Raw genomic sequence first — 16,933 nt, 5'->3', positions numbered from 1 at the left:
GAACAGAGAAGGGGGCCAGGTGAGGATTTCCCTCAGTGGCCCAGTTCTCTGTTCTTAACGCTACCTCGCTAACGCGGGAAATGGCGAATAGTTTGAAAAAAAAAGAATATATATATATATGTATATATTTATATATATATATATATACAGGAAAGTGATTGGTTCTCAGTGAATGTAGGTTTGTGGCAGGGGTGTGTGATGTCTCCATGGTTGTTTAATTTGTTTATGGATGGGGTTGTTAGGGAGGTGAATGCAAGAGTTTTGGAAAGAGGGGCAAGTATGCAGTCTGTTGGGGATGAGAGGGCTTGGGAAGTGAGTCAGTTGTTGTTCGCTGATGATACAGCGCTGGTGGCTGATTCATGTGGGAAACTGCAGAAGCTGGTGACTGAGTTTGATAAAGTGTGTGAAAGAAGAAAGTTAAGAGTAAATGTGAATAAGAGCAAGGTTATTAGGTACAGTAGGGTTGAGGGTCAAGTCAATTGGGAGGTAAGTTTGAATGGAGAAAAGCTCGAGGAAGTAAAGTGTTTTAGATATCTGGGAGTGGACCTGGCAGCGGATGGAACCATGGACGCGGAAGTGAATCATAGGGTGGGGGAGGGGCGAAAATCCTGGGAGCCTTGAAGAATGTTTGGAAGTCGAGAACATTATCTCCGAAAGCAAAAATGGGTATGTTTGAAGGAATAGTGGTTGCAACAATGTTGTATGGTTGCGAGACGTGGGCTATGGATAGAGTTGTGCACAGGAGAGTGGATGTGCTGGAAATGAGATGTTGGAGGACAATATGTGGTGTAAGGTGGTATGATCGAGTAAGTAATGTAAGGGTAAGAGAGATGTGTGGAAATAAGAAGAGCGTGGTTGGGAGAGCAGAAGAGGGTGTTTTGAAATGGTTTGGGCACATGGAGAGAATGAGTGAGGAAAGATTGGCCAAGAGGATATATGTGTCGGAGGTGGAGGGAACGAGGAGAAGTGGGAGACCAATTGGAGGTGGAAAGATGGAGTGAAAAAGATTTTGAGTGATCGGGGCCTGAACATGCAGGAGGGTGAAAGGCGGGCAAAGAATAGAGTGAATTGGATGGATGTGGTATACCGGGGTCGACGTGCTGTCAATGGATTGAATCAGGGCATGTGAAGCGTCTCGGGTAAACCATGGAAAGTTCTGTGGGGCCTAAATGTGGAAAGGGAGCTGTGGTTTCGGGCATTATTACATGACAGCTAGAGACTGAGTGTGAACGAATGGGGCCTTTGTTGTCTTTTCCTAGCGCTACCTCGCACACATGAGGGGGAGGGGGATGTTATTCCATGTGTGGCGAGGTGGCGATGGGAATGAATAAAGGCAGACAGTGTGAATTGTGTGCATGTGTATATATGTATATGTCTGAGGGTATTTGTCTGACAGCGACAAAGCAAAATAAATAAGTAATATTTGTTTATTTATTCATTTATTATACTTTGTCGCTGTCTCCCGCGTTAGCGAGGTAGCGCAAGGAAACGGACGAAAGAATGGCCCAACCCACCCACATACACATGTATATACATACACGTCCACACACGCACATATACATACCTATACATTTCAACATATACATATTTATACATACACAGATAGAGATGCTCTGTGGAAGGTATTAAGAATATATGGTGTGGGAGGAAAGTTGTTAGAAGCAGTGAAAAGTTTTTATCGAGGATGTAAGGCATGTGTACGTGTAGGAAGAGAGGAAAGTGATTGGTTCTCAGTGAATGTAGGTTTGCGGCAGGGGTGTGTGATGTCTCCATGGTTGTTTAATTTGTTTATGAATGGGGTTGTTAGGGAGGTAAATGCAAGAGTTTTGGAAAGAGGGGCAAGTATGAAGTCTGTTGGGGATGAGAGAGCTTGGGAAGTGAGTCAGTTGTTGTTCGCTGATGATACAGCGCTGGTGGCTGATTCATGTGAGAAACTGCAGAAGCTGGTGACTGAGTTTGGTAAAGTGTGTGGAAGAAGAAAGTTAAGAGTAAATGTGAATAAGAGCAAGGTTATTAGGTACAGTAGGGTTGAGGGTCAAGTCAATTGGGAGGTGAGTTTGAATGGAGAAAAACTGGAGGAAGTGAAGTGTTTTAGATATCTGGGAGTGGATCTGGCAGCGGATGGAACCATGGAAGCGGAAGTGGATCATAGGGTGGGGGAGGGGGCGAAAATTCTGGGGGCCTTGAAGAATGTGTGGAAGTCGAGAACATTATCTCGGAAAGCAAAAATGGGTATGTTTGAAGGAACAGTGGTTCCAACAATGTTGTATGGTTGCGAGGCGTGGGCTATGGATAGAGTTGTGCGCAGGAGGATGGATGTGCTGGAAATGAGATGTTTGAGGACAATGTGTGGTGTGAGGTGGTTTGATCGAGTGAGTAACGTAAGGGTAAGAGAGATGTGTGGAAATAAAAAGAGCGTGGTTGAGAGAGCAGAAGAGGGTGTTTTGAAGTGGTTTGGGCACATGGAGAGAATGAGTGAGGAAAGATTGACCAAGAGGATATATGTGTCGGAGGTGGAGGGAACGAGGAGAAGAGGGAGACCAAATTGGAGGTGGAAAGATGGAGTGAAAAAGATTTTGTGTGATCGGGGCCTGAACATGCAGGAGGGTGAAAGGAGGGCAAGGAATAGAGTGAATTGGAGCGATGTGGTATACCGGGGTTGACGTGCTGTCAGTGGATTGAATCAAGGCATGTGAAGCGTCTGGGGTAAACCATGGAAAGCTGTGTAGGTATGTATATTTGCGTGTGTGGACGTATGTATATACATGTGTATGGGGGGGGTTGGGCCATTTCTTTCGTCTGTTTCCTTGCGCTACCTCGCAAACGCGGGAGACAGCGACAAAGTATAAAAAAAAAAAAAAGATATATCCATATATACATATGCACATAATTCATACCTGCTGCCTTTATTCATTTCCGTCGCCACCCCTCCACACATGAAATGACAACCCCATCCCCCCGCATGCCCGCGAGGTAGCGCTAGGAAAAGACAACAAAGGCCACATTCGTTCACAGTCTCTAGCTGTCATGTATAATGCACCGAAACCACAGCTCCCTTTCCACATCCAGGCCCCACAAAACTTTCCATGGTTTACCCCAGACGCTTCACATGCCCTGATTCAATCCATTGACAGCACGTCGACCCCGGTATACCACATCGTTCCAATTCACTCTATTCCGTGCACGCCTTTCACCCTCCTGCATTTTCAGGCCCGGATCGCTCAAAATCTTTTTCACTCCATCTTTCCACCTCCAATTTGGTCTCTCACTTCTCGTCCCCTCCACCTTTGACACATATATCCTCTTTGTCAATCTTTCCTAACTGATTCTCTCTATGTGAACAAACCATTTCAAAACACCCTCTTCTGCTCTCTCAGCCACACTCATTTTATTACCACACATCTCTATTATCCTTTCATTACTTACTCGATCAAACCACCTCACACCACATATTGTCCTCAAACATCTCATTTCCAACACATCCACCCTCCTCCGCACAACTCTATCTATAGCCAACGCCTCGGAACCATATAGCATTGTTGGAACCACTATTCCTTCAAACATACCCATTTTTGCTTTCCGAGATGATGTTCTCGCCTTCCACACATTTTTCAACGATCCCAGAACTCTCGCCCCCTCCCCCACCCTGTGACTCACTTCCGCTTCCATGGTTACTTCCGCTGCTAAATCCACTCCCAGATATCTAAAACACTTTACTTCCTCCAGTTTTTCTCCATTCAAACTTACCTCCTAATTGACTTGTTCCTCAATCCTACTATACCTATTAACCTTGCTCTTATTCACATTTACTGTCAGCTTTCTTCTTTCACACAATTTACCAAACAGTCACCAGTTTCTGCAGTTTCTCACCCAAATCAGCTACCAGCGTTGTATCATCAGCGAACAACAATTGACTCACTTCCCATGCTCTCTTATCCACAGCAGACTGCATACTTGCCCTTCTCTCCAAAACTCTTGCATTCACCTCCCTAACAACCCCATCCATAAACAAATCAAACAGCCATGGAGACATCACGCACCCCTGCCGCAAACCAACATTTACTGAGAACCAATCACTTTCCTCTCTTCCTACTCGTACACATGCCTTACATCCTCGATAAAAACTTTTCACTGCTTCTAACAACTTGCCTCCCACACCATATATTCTTAACACCTTCCACAGGGCATCTCTATCAACTCTATCATGTGCCTTCTCCAGATCCATAAACGCTACATACAAATCCATTTGCTTTTCTAAGTATTTCTTACTTACATTCTTCAAAGCAATCACCTGATCCACATATTCTCTACAACTTCTGAAACCACACTGCTCTTCCCCAATCTGATTCTCTGTACATGCCTTCACCCTCTCAATCAATACCCTCCCATATAATTTCCCAGGAATACTCAACAAACTTATACCTCTGTAATTTGAGCACTCACTCTTATCCCCTTTGCCTTTGTACAATGGCACTATGCAAGCATTCCGTCAGTCCTCAGGCACCTCACCATGAGTCATACATACATTAAATAACCTTACCAACCAGTCAACAACACAGGCACCCCCTTTTTTTTAATAAATTCCACTGCAATACCATCCAAACCCCGCTGCCTTGCCAGCTTTCATCTTCCGTAAAGCTTTTACTACCTCTTGTCTGTTTGCCAAATAAATCTCCGAAACCCTCTCACTTTGCACACCACCTCGACCAAAACACCCTATATCTACCACTGTATCCTCAAACACATTCAACAAACCTTCAAAATACTCACTCCATCTCCTTCTCACATCACCACTATTATCACCTCCCCCTTCTCACATCACCACTACTTATCACCTCCCCATTAGCCCCCTTCACCGATGTTCCCATTTGTTCTCTTGTCTTACACACTTTATTTACCTCCTTCCAAAACACCTTTTTATTCTCCCTAAAATTTAATGATACTCTCTCACCCCAACTCTCATTTGCCCTCATTTTCACCTCTTGCACCTTTCTTTTGACCTCCTGCCTCTTTCTTTCATACATCTCCCAGTCATTTGCACTATTTCCCTGGAAAACTCGTCTTAATGCCTCTCTCTTCTCTTTCACTAACAATCTTACTTCTTCATCCCACAACTCACTACCCTTTCTAATATGTCCACCTCCCACGCTTCTCTTGCCACAAGCATCCTTTGAGTAAGCCATCATTACTTCCCTAAATACATCCCATTCCTCCCCCACTCTCCTTACGCCCTTTGCTCTCACCTTTTTCTATTCTTCACTCAGTCTCTTCTGGTACTTCCTCACACAAGCCTCCTTCCCAAGCTTACCTACTCTCACCACTCCCTTCACCCTAACATTATCTCTTCTTTTCTGAAAACCTCTACAAATCTTCACCTTCGCCTCCACAAGATAATGATCAGACATCCCTCCAGTTGTACCTCTCAGCACATTAACATCCAGAAGTCTCTTTCGCGCGCCTATCAATTAACACATAATCCAGTAACGCTCTCAGGCCATCTCTCCAACTTACGTATACTTATATCTCTCTTTTTAAACCAGGTATTCCCAATCACCAGTCCTTTTTCAGCGCACAAATCTATGAGTCCACGGGGAAATGAAACTTGATAAGTTCCCAAGTGCACTTTCGTGTAATGATCACATCTTCAGGGGAGATTCAAGAAGGAAATATAACAGTCAGTTGTTATACAAGGAAGAGACGTGGCTAGTACGCCATTTAGTAAATAAGTAACTGCCCAAATGGAGGATGGGTGCGTTCAAGTCTGGGAACATGCGTATCATAAAATTTAGAATGTAGACAAGAAATGGAAGTTTACAAATTTTATCAATAATAAAGCTATCCAATTTGTATAGATTCTCACTAATATTAATGTTATAATTGTTTGTGTATTTGATCATAGAAGATTCAATGATACTTCTCTTGGTACAGGAGTTAGAGTTGATAACTGAGATGGCATTACTCCAGTCAGTATACTGATCGTAATTTTTAGCATCATTAAACAAGGCATTTGATTCTTGTCCTGTTCTTATATTTATGTTACTTATGTTTAACATGAAGATCGTTTCCAGTCTGCCTAACATAAAACGTATCAAAATTGTTACATGGTACTCTAAACACAGCCTGCAGAGCATTCTGGTGAGTTCCTGATTAAGATGCTCTTTATAGTATTGTTGTTGCTGAAGGCGACATTCACAGTAATGGATTCAAGCAGCATAGGGGTGTGTGATGTCTCCATAGTTGTTTAATTTGTTTATGGATGGGGTTGTTAGGGAGGTGAATGCAAGAGTTTTGGAAAGAGGGGCAAGTATGAAGTCTGTTGGGGATGAGAGAGCTTGGGAAGTGAGTCAGTTGTTGTTCGCTGATGATACAGCGCTGGTGGCTGATTCATGTGAGAAACTGCAGAAGCTGGTGACTGAGTTTGGTAAAGTGTGTGAAAGAAGAAAGTTAAGAGTAAATGTGAATAAGAGCAAGGTTATTAGGCACAGTAGGGTTGAGGGTCAAGTCAATTGGGAGGTGAGTTTGAATGGAGAAAAACTGGAGGAAGTGAAGTGTTTTAGATATCTGGGAGTGGATCTGGCAGCGGATGGAACCATGGAAGCGGAAGTGGATCATAGGGTGGGGGAGGGGGCGAAAATTCTGGGAGCCTTGAAGAATGTGTGGAAGTCGAGAACATTATCTCGGAAAGCAAAAATGGGTATGTTTGAAGGAATAGTGGTTCCAACAATGTTGTATGGTTGCGAGGCGTGGGCTATGGATAGAGTTGTGCGCAGGAGGATGGATGTGCTGGAAATGAGATGTTTGAGGACAATGTGTGGTGTGAGGTGGTTTGATCGAGTAAGTAACGTAAGGGTAAGAGAGATGTGTGGAAATAAAAAGAGCGTGGTTGAGAGAGCAGAAGAGGGTGTTTTGAAATGGTTCGGGCACATGGAGAGAATGAGTGAGGAAAGATTGACCAAGAGAATATATGTGTCGGAGGTGGAGGGAACGAGGAGAAGAGGGAGACCAAATTGGAGGTGGAAAGATGGAGTGAAAAAGATTTTGTGTGATCGGGGCCTGAACATGCAGGAGGGTGAAAGGAGGGCAAGGAATAGAGTGAATTGGAGCGATGTGGTATACCGGGGTTGACGTGCTGTCAGTGGATTGAATCAAGGCATGTGAAGCGTCTGGGGTAAACCATGGAAAGCTGTGTAGGTATGTATATTTGCGTGTGTGGACGTATGTATATACATGTGTATGGGGGGTGGGTTGGGCCATTTCTTTCGTCTGTTTCCTTGCGCTACCTCGCAAACGCGGGAGACAGCGACAAAGCAAAAAAAAAAAAAAGAAAAAAAAAATGATGATGAGCGACATTCCTTCACGAGCCTCCATTTCCAGGAATCTTAAACAATTACTACAAGCCTAACGATCATCTTTCGTTCACTCTGACCTTCGTTCATTAATTCACACTTTGATGCTAGGCGATTGAGGGCAGCGCTTGGAGGTAGAAAAAATAATTCTGTCTGTACTTGAACAGCAGATCTAGTAACAAACAGAATTATAATTCAACTTATTTGTTGTAAAAAAAAAAAAAAAAGAAAATAAATTTGTGGTGTTGGGGGCCCTGGGGAGAGAGAGTCAGCTGTCGGGGGACACACACACACACACACACACACACACACATACACACACACACACACACACCTCATTACAGGCTTAATTTTTCATGATCTCTCAGCATTTTTGAACAATTTCAGTTCCAATTTCACTTTAGCCTGTTCATGAAAAAATGCAGCGAAAGGCTCTTGAATTCAGAGATGATAATGAATTTATGAACGCTGACAAGTGGTAAGTATGTGGGAGACTAAGACAAGCCAAATTTCTACATCATGATTTATGTCAAGTCCTGTGAAAATAGGTTTTTGAAAATCTTGAAATGCCGTGATATATTTATATGAAATTGCTTTTTTTTATATATATATTTTTTTGTTGTTATTTTTCATACATATTTGCCATTTCCCGCGTTAGCGAGGTAGCGTTCAGAACAGAGGACTGAGCCTTAGAGGGAATATCCTTCTGTGTAACTGGCTCCCACCACTCCTCACATCATCCCCCCTTGGACCCTCAGCCTCCTTCTGCTCCTCCTCCTTCTCCACGGCTCCCCCAACCCACAACCCCTTCCTGGTGCCCACCAAAACAACACCCCTCCTCACCCACACCCTCTTTATCAGCCCAACCAACACCCCTCCTCACCCACACCCTCCTCATCAGCCCAACCAACACCCCTCCTCACCCACACCCTCTTTATCAGCCCAACCAACACCCCTCCTCACCCACACCCTCCTTATCAGCCCAACCAACACCCCTCCTCACCCACACCCTCCTCATCAGCCCAACCAACACCCCTCCTCACCCACACCCTCCTTATCGGCCCAACCAACACCCCTCCTCACCCACACCCTCCTTATCAAGCCAGCGCACGGCAGGGCAGACTTAGGTAAAAGTCGTGGCGTAAAGTTCATCTGGTATTCAGCACCCTCCCAGCTCAACGTCTCACAGAATGTTGTAGTTTTATTTAAAAAAAAGGGGGAAAAAAAAAGTAATCTTATAAAGTGACAGACATTGCATAGAAGTAACTTGAGATATGATTTATACTTTAGTGTATGTTACATAAACAAATGCAGACGTTATGAAGCACCTACACACCCACACACACACACACACACATACACGCCCAACTGCTATTTACACTCACCTCCCCAGTGTAACAAGGCCCCAGTTTAGTTCCCCCCAAGACCCTAAATCTAATATTCCATCTGGCTACGAAGATCATACGTGTTGTATAAGCTGGTGCGTGTGTATGTGTGTGTGTGTGTGTGTGTCTGTGTCTGTGTGTCAGTGTATTGTCTGGTATCAGAGTTATGGATAGATAGATAGATAGATAGATAGATAGACGAATAAATACTTGTGATGTATTCCAACTTAGTAGACATGATGAACATCTTTCACTGTAGATGGGGCATATACACCGTGCAGTTTTGTTTTCTCTGTTGATCACGGTGAGGTTGAAAAAATTGAAAAATGAAAAAACGACACATCCATTTTAGGTGGCAGGTCAGGGCATCGGGGATAAGTAAAAGTTGCCAGGGTCTGACTGGGGTCTCACTGATCGGAAACCCGTGGACGTCTAACACAGCATGGACAGGTGATCCTGCCGAGCCACTTGAGACAACGGGAGAAGATACGTCGGAAAGTGGAACGAGGCGCTCTTTTGGCCTCAGTAGGACCACGGCAGCTGTCTCTTCTTGAGGTTTCTCCGGAAAGCCCAAGATCGAGGCGAGAGACAGGGGTGTAGGTCGTTGTGGTAGGGGACGGGGTGGTGGACATAGTACGTCGGGACAGGATTATTGGGAATTGCAAGCGAGAGGATGGTGGGAATAGAGCCGTGAGACGGGGTGATGGGAGTAGATCCAAGAGACGGGGTGATGGGAGAGCCAGGGGAAGGGGTAGTGGGAGGAGAGGCAGGCGAGTGGTAGATGGAAGGAGAGCGAGGGCACGGGGTGGTGGGAGGATAACTAGGGGAGTGGGTGATGGGAGAATTTGCCGGGGAAGGGGTGGTGGAAGTTGCCAAGAACGGAGTAGTGGGAGTAGATTAAGGGGACGGGGTACTGGGAGAATTTGCAGGGAACGGGGTAGTGGGAGAAGTTCCTGGGAAGGAATTGGTGGAGGAAGTTCCTTGTGATGGAGTGGTGGGAGTACTTCCTGTGGAGGAGATGGTGGGAGAACTTCCTGTGGAGGGGATGGTGGGAGAACTTCCTGTGGAGGGGATGGTGGGAGAACTTTCTGTTGAGGGGATGGCTCGAGAACTTCCTGTGGAGGGGATGGTGGGAGAACTTCCTGTGGAGGGGATGGTGGGAGAACTTCCTGTGGAGTGGGTGGTGGGAGAACTTCCTGTGGAGTGGGTGGTGGGAGATGGTGCATAGGAGGTGGTGGTGGGAATGTTACCTGGTGAGGGTATGGTACCATGTCAGGGTGTGGTGGGAATTGTACCATGAAAGACTATGGTGGTAATGGTACCTGGTAAGGGTGTGGTTGGAATGATACCATGTCAGGGTGTGGTGAGAATGGTACCATGAGAGGGTGTTGTGGGAATGGTGCCATGAGAGGGTGTTGTTGGAATGGCACCATATGAGGGTGTGGTGTGAATGGTAGCATGCCAGGGTTTGGTGGGAATGGTACCATGAGAGGTTGTTGTTGGAATGGTACCATATGAGGTTGTGGTTGGAATGGTAGCATATGAGGGTGTGTTGGGAATGGTACCATATCAGGTTGTGGTGGGAATGGTACCATCTGAGGTTGTGGTGGGTATCCTATCATATCAGGTTGTGTTGGGAATGGTACCATATCAGGTTGTGTTGGGAATGGTACCACGAGTGGGGGTGATGGGAATGGTATGATGGGTTCACACAAGGGCTCCTCCTGAGGTTCTGCCTCACACACAGGTTCCTCCTCAACTACTGCCTCACACACGGTTTCTGCCTCAGGTACTACCTCAGGCACCTCCACGGGCTCCTCCTGAGGTTCTGCCTCACACACAAGTTCCTCCTCAGGTACTGCCTCACACACGGGTTCTTCCTCAGGTACTACCTCAGACACAGGTTCCTCCTCAGGTACAGCCTGACACACGGGTTCTGCCTCAGACACAGGTTCCTCCTCAGGTACAGCCTGACACACGGGTTCTGTCTCAGGTACTACCTCAGACACCTCCACGGGCTCCTTCTCAGGTACAGCCTGAGACACTGGACTTTGGTCCTGTTTCTGATCAGGCTGAGAGCGCTTCTGGAAGTTGCCCTTCTTCCTGGAGGGCCGAGGAGTTCTACTTCTGCAGAGCCACATTATGTCGGTTTTGGCCTTCTGGGCATCTTCAGCTCGTCCGAGAATATCAATTACTTTATATTCTTCTTCCTTGCCGGGCACGTGGATGTGAACGCCATACTTCTCTCTAATGGCAGCCACGGTTTGTCCACCTTTACCCAGAATTAGACCATGCAAGCTGGGGTCAACATTTGACGTTCTCAAGACGTGCCCAGAAAGCCAAACTCTGGAGGGCCGATTCCTGTAAGAGGCCTTAGACGCTATCAAGCGAAGGTCGCCGTCAGTAACCTTAGTCAGCTTGAAGACACGCTGTAGCTGCAAACAAGCCTTAGTTACCCCTTGACGGTGTCCTTCTAGGATGATATAGTCGCCTGTGTCGGGGACAGTAACCTTAACGTCCAATTCATCTTGTATGGATGGCGTTCTCCTTCTGACGTAGTCGTGTTCTTTTGAGGATATTTCCAGCCACTCCACCCACCTGTAATTTCTCTTGGAGGTGTTCTGACGGTCGTCCTCCCTGGGTGGGGGCCTTGTTTCCTTTACAAGGCTCTGGTTACGAGACGTCTGTGTTGGGTGTTCGATGACTATATGGTTGTAGTTAGATGTCTGGTGTGGGGTTTTGTAAGGTGGGGTTGTGTAGGTTCTTTCCGTGCCAGACCCTTGAGGTCTCTGAGGTGGGGTTGTGTAGGTTCTCTGCCTGCCAGACCACTGAGATCTCTGAGGTGGGGTTGTGTAGGTTCTCTCCCTGCCGGACCCCTGAGATCTCCGAGATGGGATTGTGTAGGTTGTTTCCCTGCCAGACCCCTGAGATCTCTGAGGTGGGGTTCTGTAGGTTCTCTCCCTGCCAGACCCCTGAGATCTCTGAGGTGGGATTGTGTAGGTTGTTTCCCTGCCAGACCCCTGAGATCTCCGAGGTGGGATTGTGTAGGTTGTTTCCCTGCCAGACCCCTGAGATCTCTAAGCTGGGGTTGTGTAGGTTCTCTCCCTGTCAGACCCCTCAGATCTCTGAGGTGAGATTGTGTAGATTGTGTCCCTACCAGACCAGCGCACAGACCTGCCAGAACCCTCAGACCTCAAACCTGGTGAAGCCTAAAGTGGAGTAGTAGTGACAGGTTTCTTACCAGACCCCTGGGTTGGAGTCTTAGGTGTAACCTGAACTGGAGTTGAAGTGGTTGGTGTGTTTGGCTTCTTCCCAGACCCCTGGGTTGGAGTCTTAGGTGTAGCCTGAACTGGAGTTGACGTGATTGGTGTGTTTGGCTTCTTTCCAGACCCCTGGGTTGGTGTCTTAGGTGTAGCCTGAACTGGAGTTGACGTGATTGGTGTGTTTGGCTTCTTACCAGACCCCTGGGTTGGAGTTTTAGGTGTTGCCTGAACTGGTGTTGAAGTGGTTGGTGTGTTTGGCTTCTTACCAGACCCCTGGGTTGGAGTCTTAGGTGTAGCCTGAACTGGAGTTGAAGTGGTTGGTGTCTTTGGCTTCTTACCAGACCCCTGGGTTGGAGTCTTAGGTGTAGCCTGAACTGGTGATGAAGTGGTTGGTGTCTTTGGCTTCTTACCAGACCCCTGGGTTGGAGTCTTAGGTGTAGCCTGAACTGGTGTTGAAGTGGTTGGTGTGTTTGGCTTCTTCCCAGACCCCTGGGTTGGAGTCTTAGGTGTAGCCTGAAATGGTGTTGAAGTGATGTGTGTGTTTAGCTCCTTCCCAGACCCCTGGGCAGGAGTCTCCAGAGGCGCCACTGGAGTTTCCTGTGGAACCTGCATGGTTGCGAGTCCAGTGTCTTGTGGAACCTCACGTGTCGTGACCGTAGTGTGTTGTGTTATTTCGTGTGCCTGGATACAAGTGGAATCAACCATTTCCTGTTGGTGACGTCTTCGTCCTCTGGGAATTCTTTGTGGCTTGGGTTCCAACAATTCCCAGAACCTGGGCCTTTCTATATGACCGATTATGTCTTCCATTACAATGGACAATCTCTAACTTTAAACCTGTACAAGAGGAAAGCCACTCACTACAAAAGATATTCTAGATACTTTCAGAAATATAGTAATGTTCAGCTTTCAGATGGTAGTGAAGTTATATGTTTGAAAGTGAAGATATAATCAGAGAGTTATTTGACTCCAGTATCAAGGATATATAAAAGCTGTTACTGTAATTTCATTGGTAGTGAAAATACATTTGAGCGTTATCTGTTGCCCATTTGTTAGTGAAGATACATTGAGAAAGTTATTCCAATCCAGTCTTATGGACATAAGTTATGCATATACTGTAATTTCAGTGGTAGTGAAGATACAGTATGAGGGTCACTGTTGTCCATTTGTTAGTGAAGATACATTAAGAAAGTTATTCCAATCCAGTCTTATGGACATAAGTAATGCATTTACTGTAATTTCAGTGGTAGTGAAGATACAGTATGAGGGTCACTGTTGTCCATTTGTTAGTGAAGATACATTAAGAAAGTTATTCCAATCCAGTCTTATGGACATAAGTAATGCATTTACTGTAATTTCAGTGGTAGTGAAGATAGAGTGGTATGGTCAGTGTAGTCCAGCTCATCATGAAGATACATTAAGAAAGTTATTCCAATCCAGTCTTATGGACATAAGTAATGCATTTACTGTAATTTCAGTGGTAGTGAAGATACAGTATGAGGGTCACTGTTGTCCAGTTGTTTATGAAAATACAGTAAGTTCTTGTAATCCAGTTTTAAGGATATAGTTATGAAGTTACTGTAATCCCAGTGATAGTGAAGATACAGTGGAGCGGTCACTTTTGTCCAATTGTTAGTGAAGATACAGTAAGGAAGATATTGTAATCCATTTTTAAGGATATAGTAATGCAGTTACTGTAATCTCACTGGTAGTGAAGATACAGTGGTATGGTCACTGTAGTCCAGCTCATCATGAAGATACATTAAGGAAGATATTCTAATCCAGTTTTATGGATATAGTAATGCATTTACTGAAATTTCAGTGGTAGTGAAGATACAGTATGAGGGTCACTGTTGTCCATTTGTTAGTGAAGATACATTGAGAAAGTTATCCCAATCCAGTCTTATGGACATAAGTAATGCATTTACTGTAATTTCAGTGGTAGTGAAGATAGAGTGGTATGGTCACTGTAGTCCAGCTCATCATGAAGACACATTAAGAAAGTTATTCCAATCCAGTCTTATGGACATAAGTAATGCATTTACTGTAATCTCACTGGTAGTGAAGATACAGTGGTATGGTTACTGTAGTCCAGCTCATCATGGAGATACATTAAGGAAGATATTCTAATCCAGTTTTATGGATATAGTAATACATATACTGAAATTTCAGTTGTAGTGAAGATACAGTTTAACGGTCACTGTTGTGCAGTTGCTTAGAGAGATAGAGTAAGATATTGTAATCCTGGTTTAAGGACATAGTAATTGTCATGACTGTAATCTCATCGATAGTGAAGATACAGTGGGATGCTCACTGTTGTCGAGTTGTTATTGAAGATACAGTAATGAAGTGGAATGTGAGAAAGTCTTTAGAGGAAAGAAAAGAGAGAGTCGTTTAGGGAAAATAAGACATTTATTTGGAATTAGGAAAAACTGGAAAGGCGTGGATGTAGTAGGGGAGAATGACTTAGTAAACGGAGAAGAAGCTCTGCGGAAGGTGAAAGCCGGAAAGGTAGCGGATTTGGATGGTATTGCAGGTGAATTTATTTAAAAAGTGGGTGACTCTATTGTTGACTGACTGGTAAGGTTATTCACTGTATGTATGACTCATGGTGAGGTGCCTGAGGATTGGCGGAATGCGTGCATAGTGCCATTGTACAAAGGCAAACGGGATAAAAGTGAGTGCTCAAATTACAGAGGTATAAGTCTGTTGAGTATTGCTGGTAAATTATATGGGAGGGTATTGATTGAGAGGGTGAAGGCATGTACAGAGCATCAGATTGGGGAAGAGCAGTGTGGTTTCAGAAGTGGTAGAGGATGTGTGGATCAGGTGTTTGCTTTGAAGAATGTATGTGAGAAATACTTAGAAAAGCAAATGGATTTGTATGTAGCATTTATGGATCTGGAGAAGGCATATAATAGAGTTGATAGAGATGGTCTGTGGAAGGTATTAAGAATATGTGGTGTAGGAGGCAAGTTGTTAGAAGCAGTGGAAAGTTTTTATCGAGGGCGTAAGGCATGTGTACGTGTAGGAAGAGAGGAAAGTGATTGGTTCTCAGTGAATGTAGGTTTGCGGCAGGGGTGTGCTGATGTCTCCATGGTTGTTTAATTTGTTTATGGATGGGGTTGTTAGGGAGGTGAATGCAAGAGTTTTGGAAAGAGGGGCAAGTATGCAGTCTTGTGGATGAGAGAGCTTGGGAGGTGAGTCAGTTGTTTTTCGCTGATGATACAGCGCTGGTGGCTGCTTCATGTGAGAAACTGCAGAAGCTGGTGACTGAGTTTGGTAAAGTGTGTGAAAGAAGAAAGCTGAGAGTAAATGTAAATAAGAGCAAGGTTATCAAGGACAGTAGGCTTGAGGGACAAGTCAATTGGGAGGTAAGTTTGAATGGAGAAAAATTGGAGGAAGTGAAGTGTTTTAGATATCTGGGAGTGGATTTGGCAGTGGATGGAACCATGGAAGCGGAAGTGAATCATATGGTGGGGGAGGGGGCGAAGTTCTGGACGCGTTGAAAAATGTGTGAAAGCCGAGAACGTTATCTTGAAAGCAAAAATGGGTATGTTTGAAGGAATAGTGGTTCCAACAATGTTATATGGTTGCGAGGCGTGGGCTATAGAGCTGTGCGGAGGAGGGTGGATGTGCTGGAAATGAGATGTTTGAGGACAATATGTGGTGTGAGGTGGTTTGATCGAGTAAGTAATGAAAGGGTAAGAGAGATGTGTGGTAATGAAAAGAGTGTGGTTGAAGAGAAGAAGATAGTGTTTTGAAATGATTTGGTCACATGGAGAGAGTGAGTGAGGAAAGATTGACAAAGAGGATATGTGTGTCAGAGGTGGAGGGAACGAGGAGAAGTGGGAGACCAAATTGGAGGTGGAGAGATGGAGTGAAATATATTTTGAGTGATCGGGGCCTGAACATGCAGGAGGGTGAAAGGCGTGCAAAGAATAGAGTGAATTGGAACGATGTGGTATACCAGGATCGACGTACTGTCAATTGATTGAACCCGGGCATGTGAAGCGTCTCGGGTAAACCATGGAAAGTTCTGTGGGGCCTGGATGTGGAAAGGGAGCTGTGGTTTTGGTGCATTATACATGACAGCTAGAGAATGAGTGTAAATGAATGTGGCCTTTGTTGTCTTTTCCTAGCGCTACTTTGTGCACATGCGGGGGGAGGGGGTTGTCATTTTCATGTGTGGTGGGGTGGCGACGGGAATGAATAAGGGCAGACAGTATGAATTATGTACATGTTTATATATGTATATATCTGTGTGTGTGTATATATATATATATATATATATATATATATATATATATATATATATATATATATATATATATATATATATATATATACATTGAGATGTATAGGTATGTATATGTGCGTGTGAGGACGTGTTTGTGTATACATGTGTATGTGGGTGGGTTGGGCCATTCTTTCGTCTGTTTCCTTGCGCTACCTCGCTAATGCGGGAGACAGCGATAAAGTATAATAAAAAAAGAATAGATAGATGAAATATCACCTACATAGGTGACTTTGTCCTGAGTGTTCTTGTGCGACAGAAATCGACGGATAAATCTTTTTCACCCTGATCTCCTATGCATTGTGAATAGCTCAGTCTCCCCTGTTGCAGGTGTCCCTGTAGGATGGCGTCCCTCTCTCTGCCTCTCCGCACCCGCAGTGGCATGAAGGAGGTGCGCTACAAGGGGCTCTTCAGCCCAGAGGCGGCGCCCACGACCCGAGCGTACTGCCTTCTGCTGAGCCTTCTGCTGGGAGCTCTCATGGTGACCGCTGGCTCCGTTTTCTACCATGTGATCCTCACTCAGCCCATGAGCGGGTCTCGTCCCATGCACACGCCACCGCTGGCCTTGGCCCTGGGCCTCATCCTGGCCGGCTTGGCCACCCTGCTGGCCGTTGCCACCGTGGCCTATAGGTAAAAACCCCCCCG

General features: G+C 45.2%; 1 protein-coding gene across 1 annotated transcript in view; it reads left to right on the top strand.

Moving 5' to 3' along the window:
* The window catches only part of LOC139749400 (uncharacterized), a 64,630-nt gene that overhangs the window by 35,349 nt on the left and 12,348 nt on the right, over positions 1-16,933 (top strand). The window contains exon 2 of the mRNA XM_071663209.1: positions 16,619-16,918. Coding sequence (XP_071519310.1) covers positions 16,619-16,918 — 300 coding nt within the window. The remainder of the gene's footprint in view (positions 1-16,618; positions 16,919-16,933) is intronic.

This window comes from Panulirus ornatus, chromosome 7, assembly GCF_036320965.1.
Source record: "Panulirus ornatus isolate Po-2019 chromosome 7, ASM3632096v1, whole genome shotgun sequence".
Lineage (NCBI taxonomy): Eukaryota > Metazoa > Arthropoda > Malacostraca > Decapoda > Palinuridae > Panulirus > Panulirus ornatus.
Note: the sequence above shows the minus strand (reverse complement) of the source record. Positions and strands in the feature narration are given on the sequence as shown.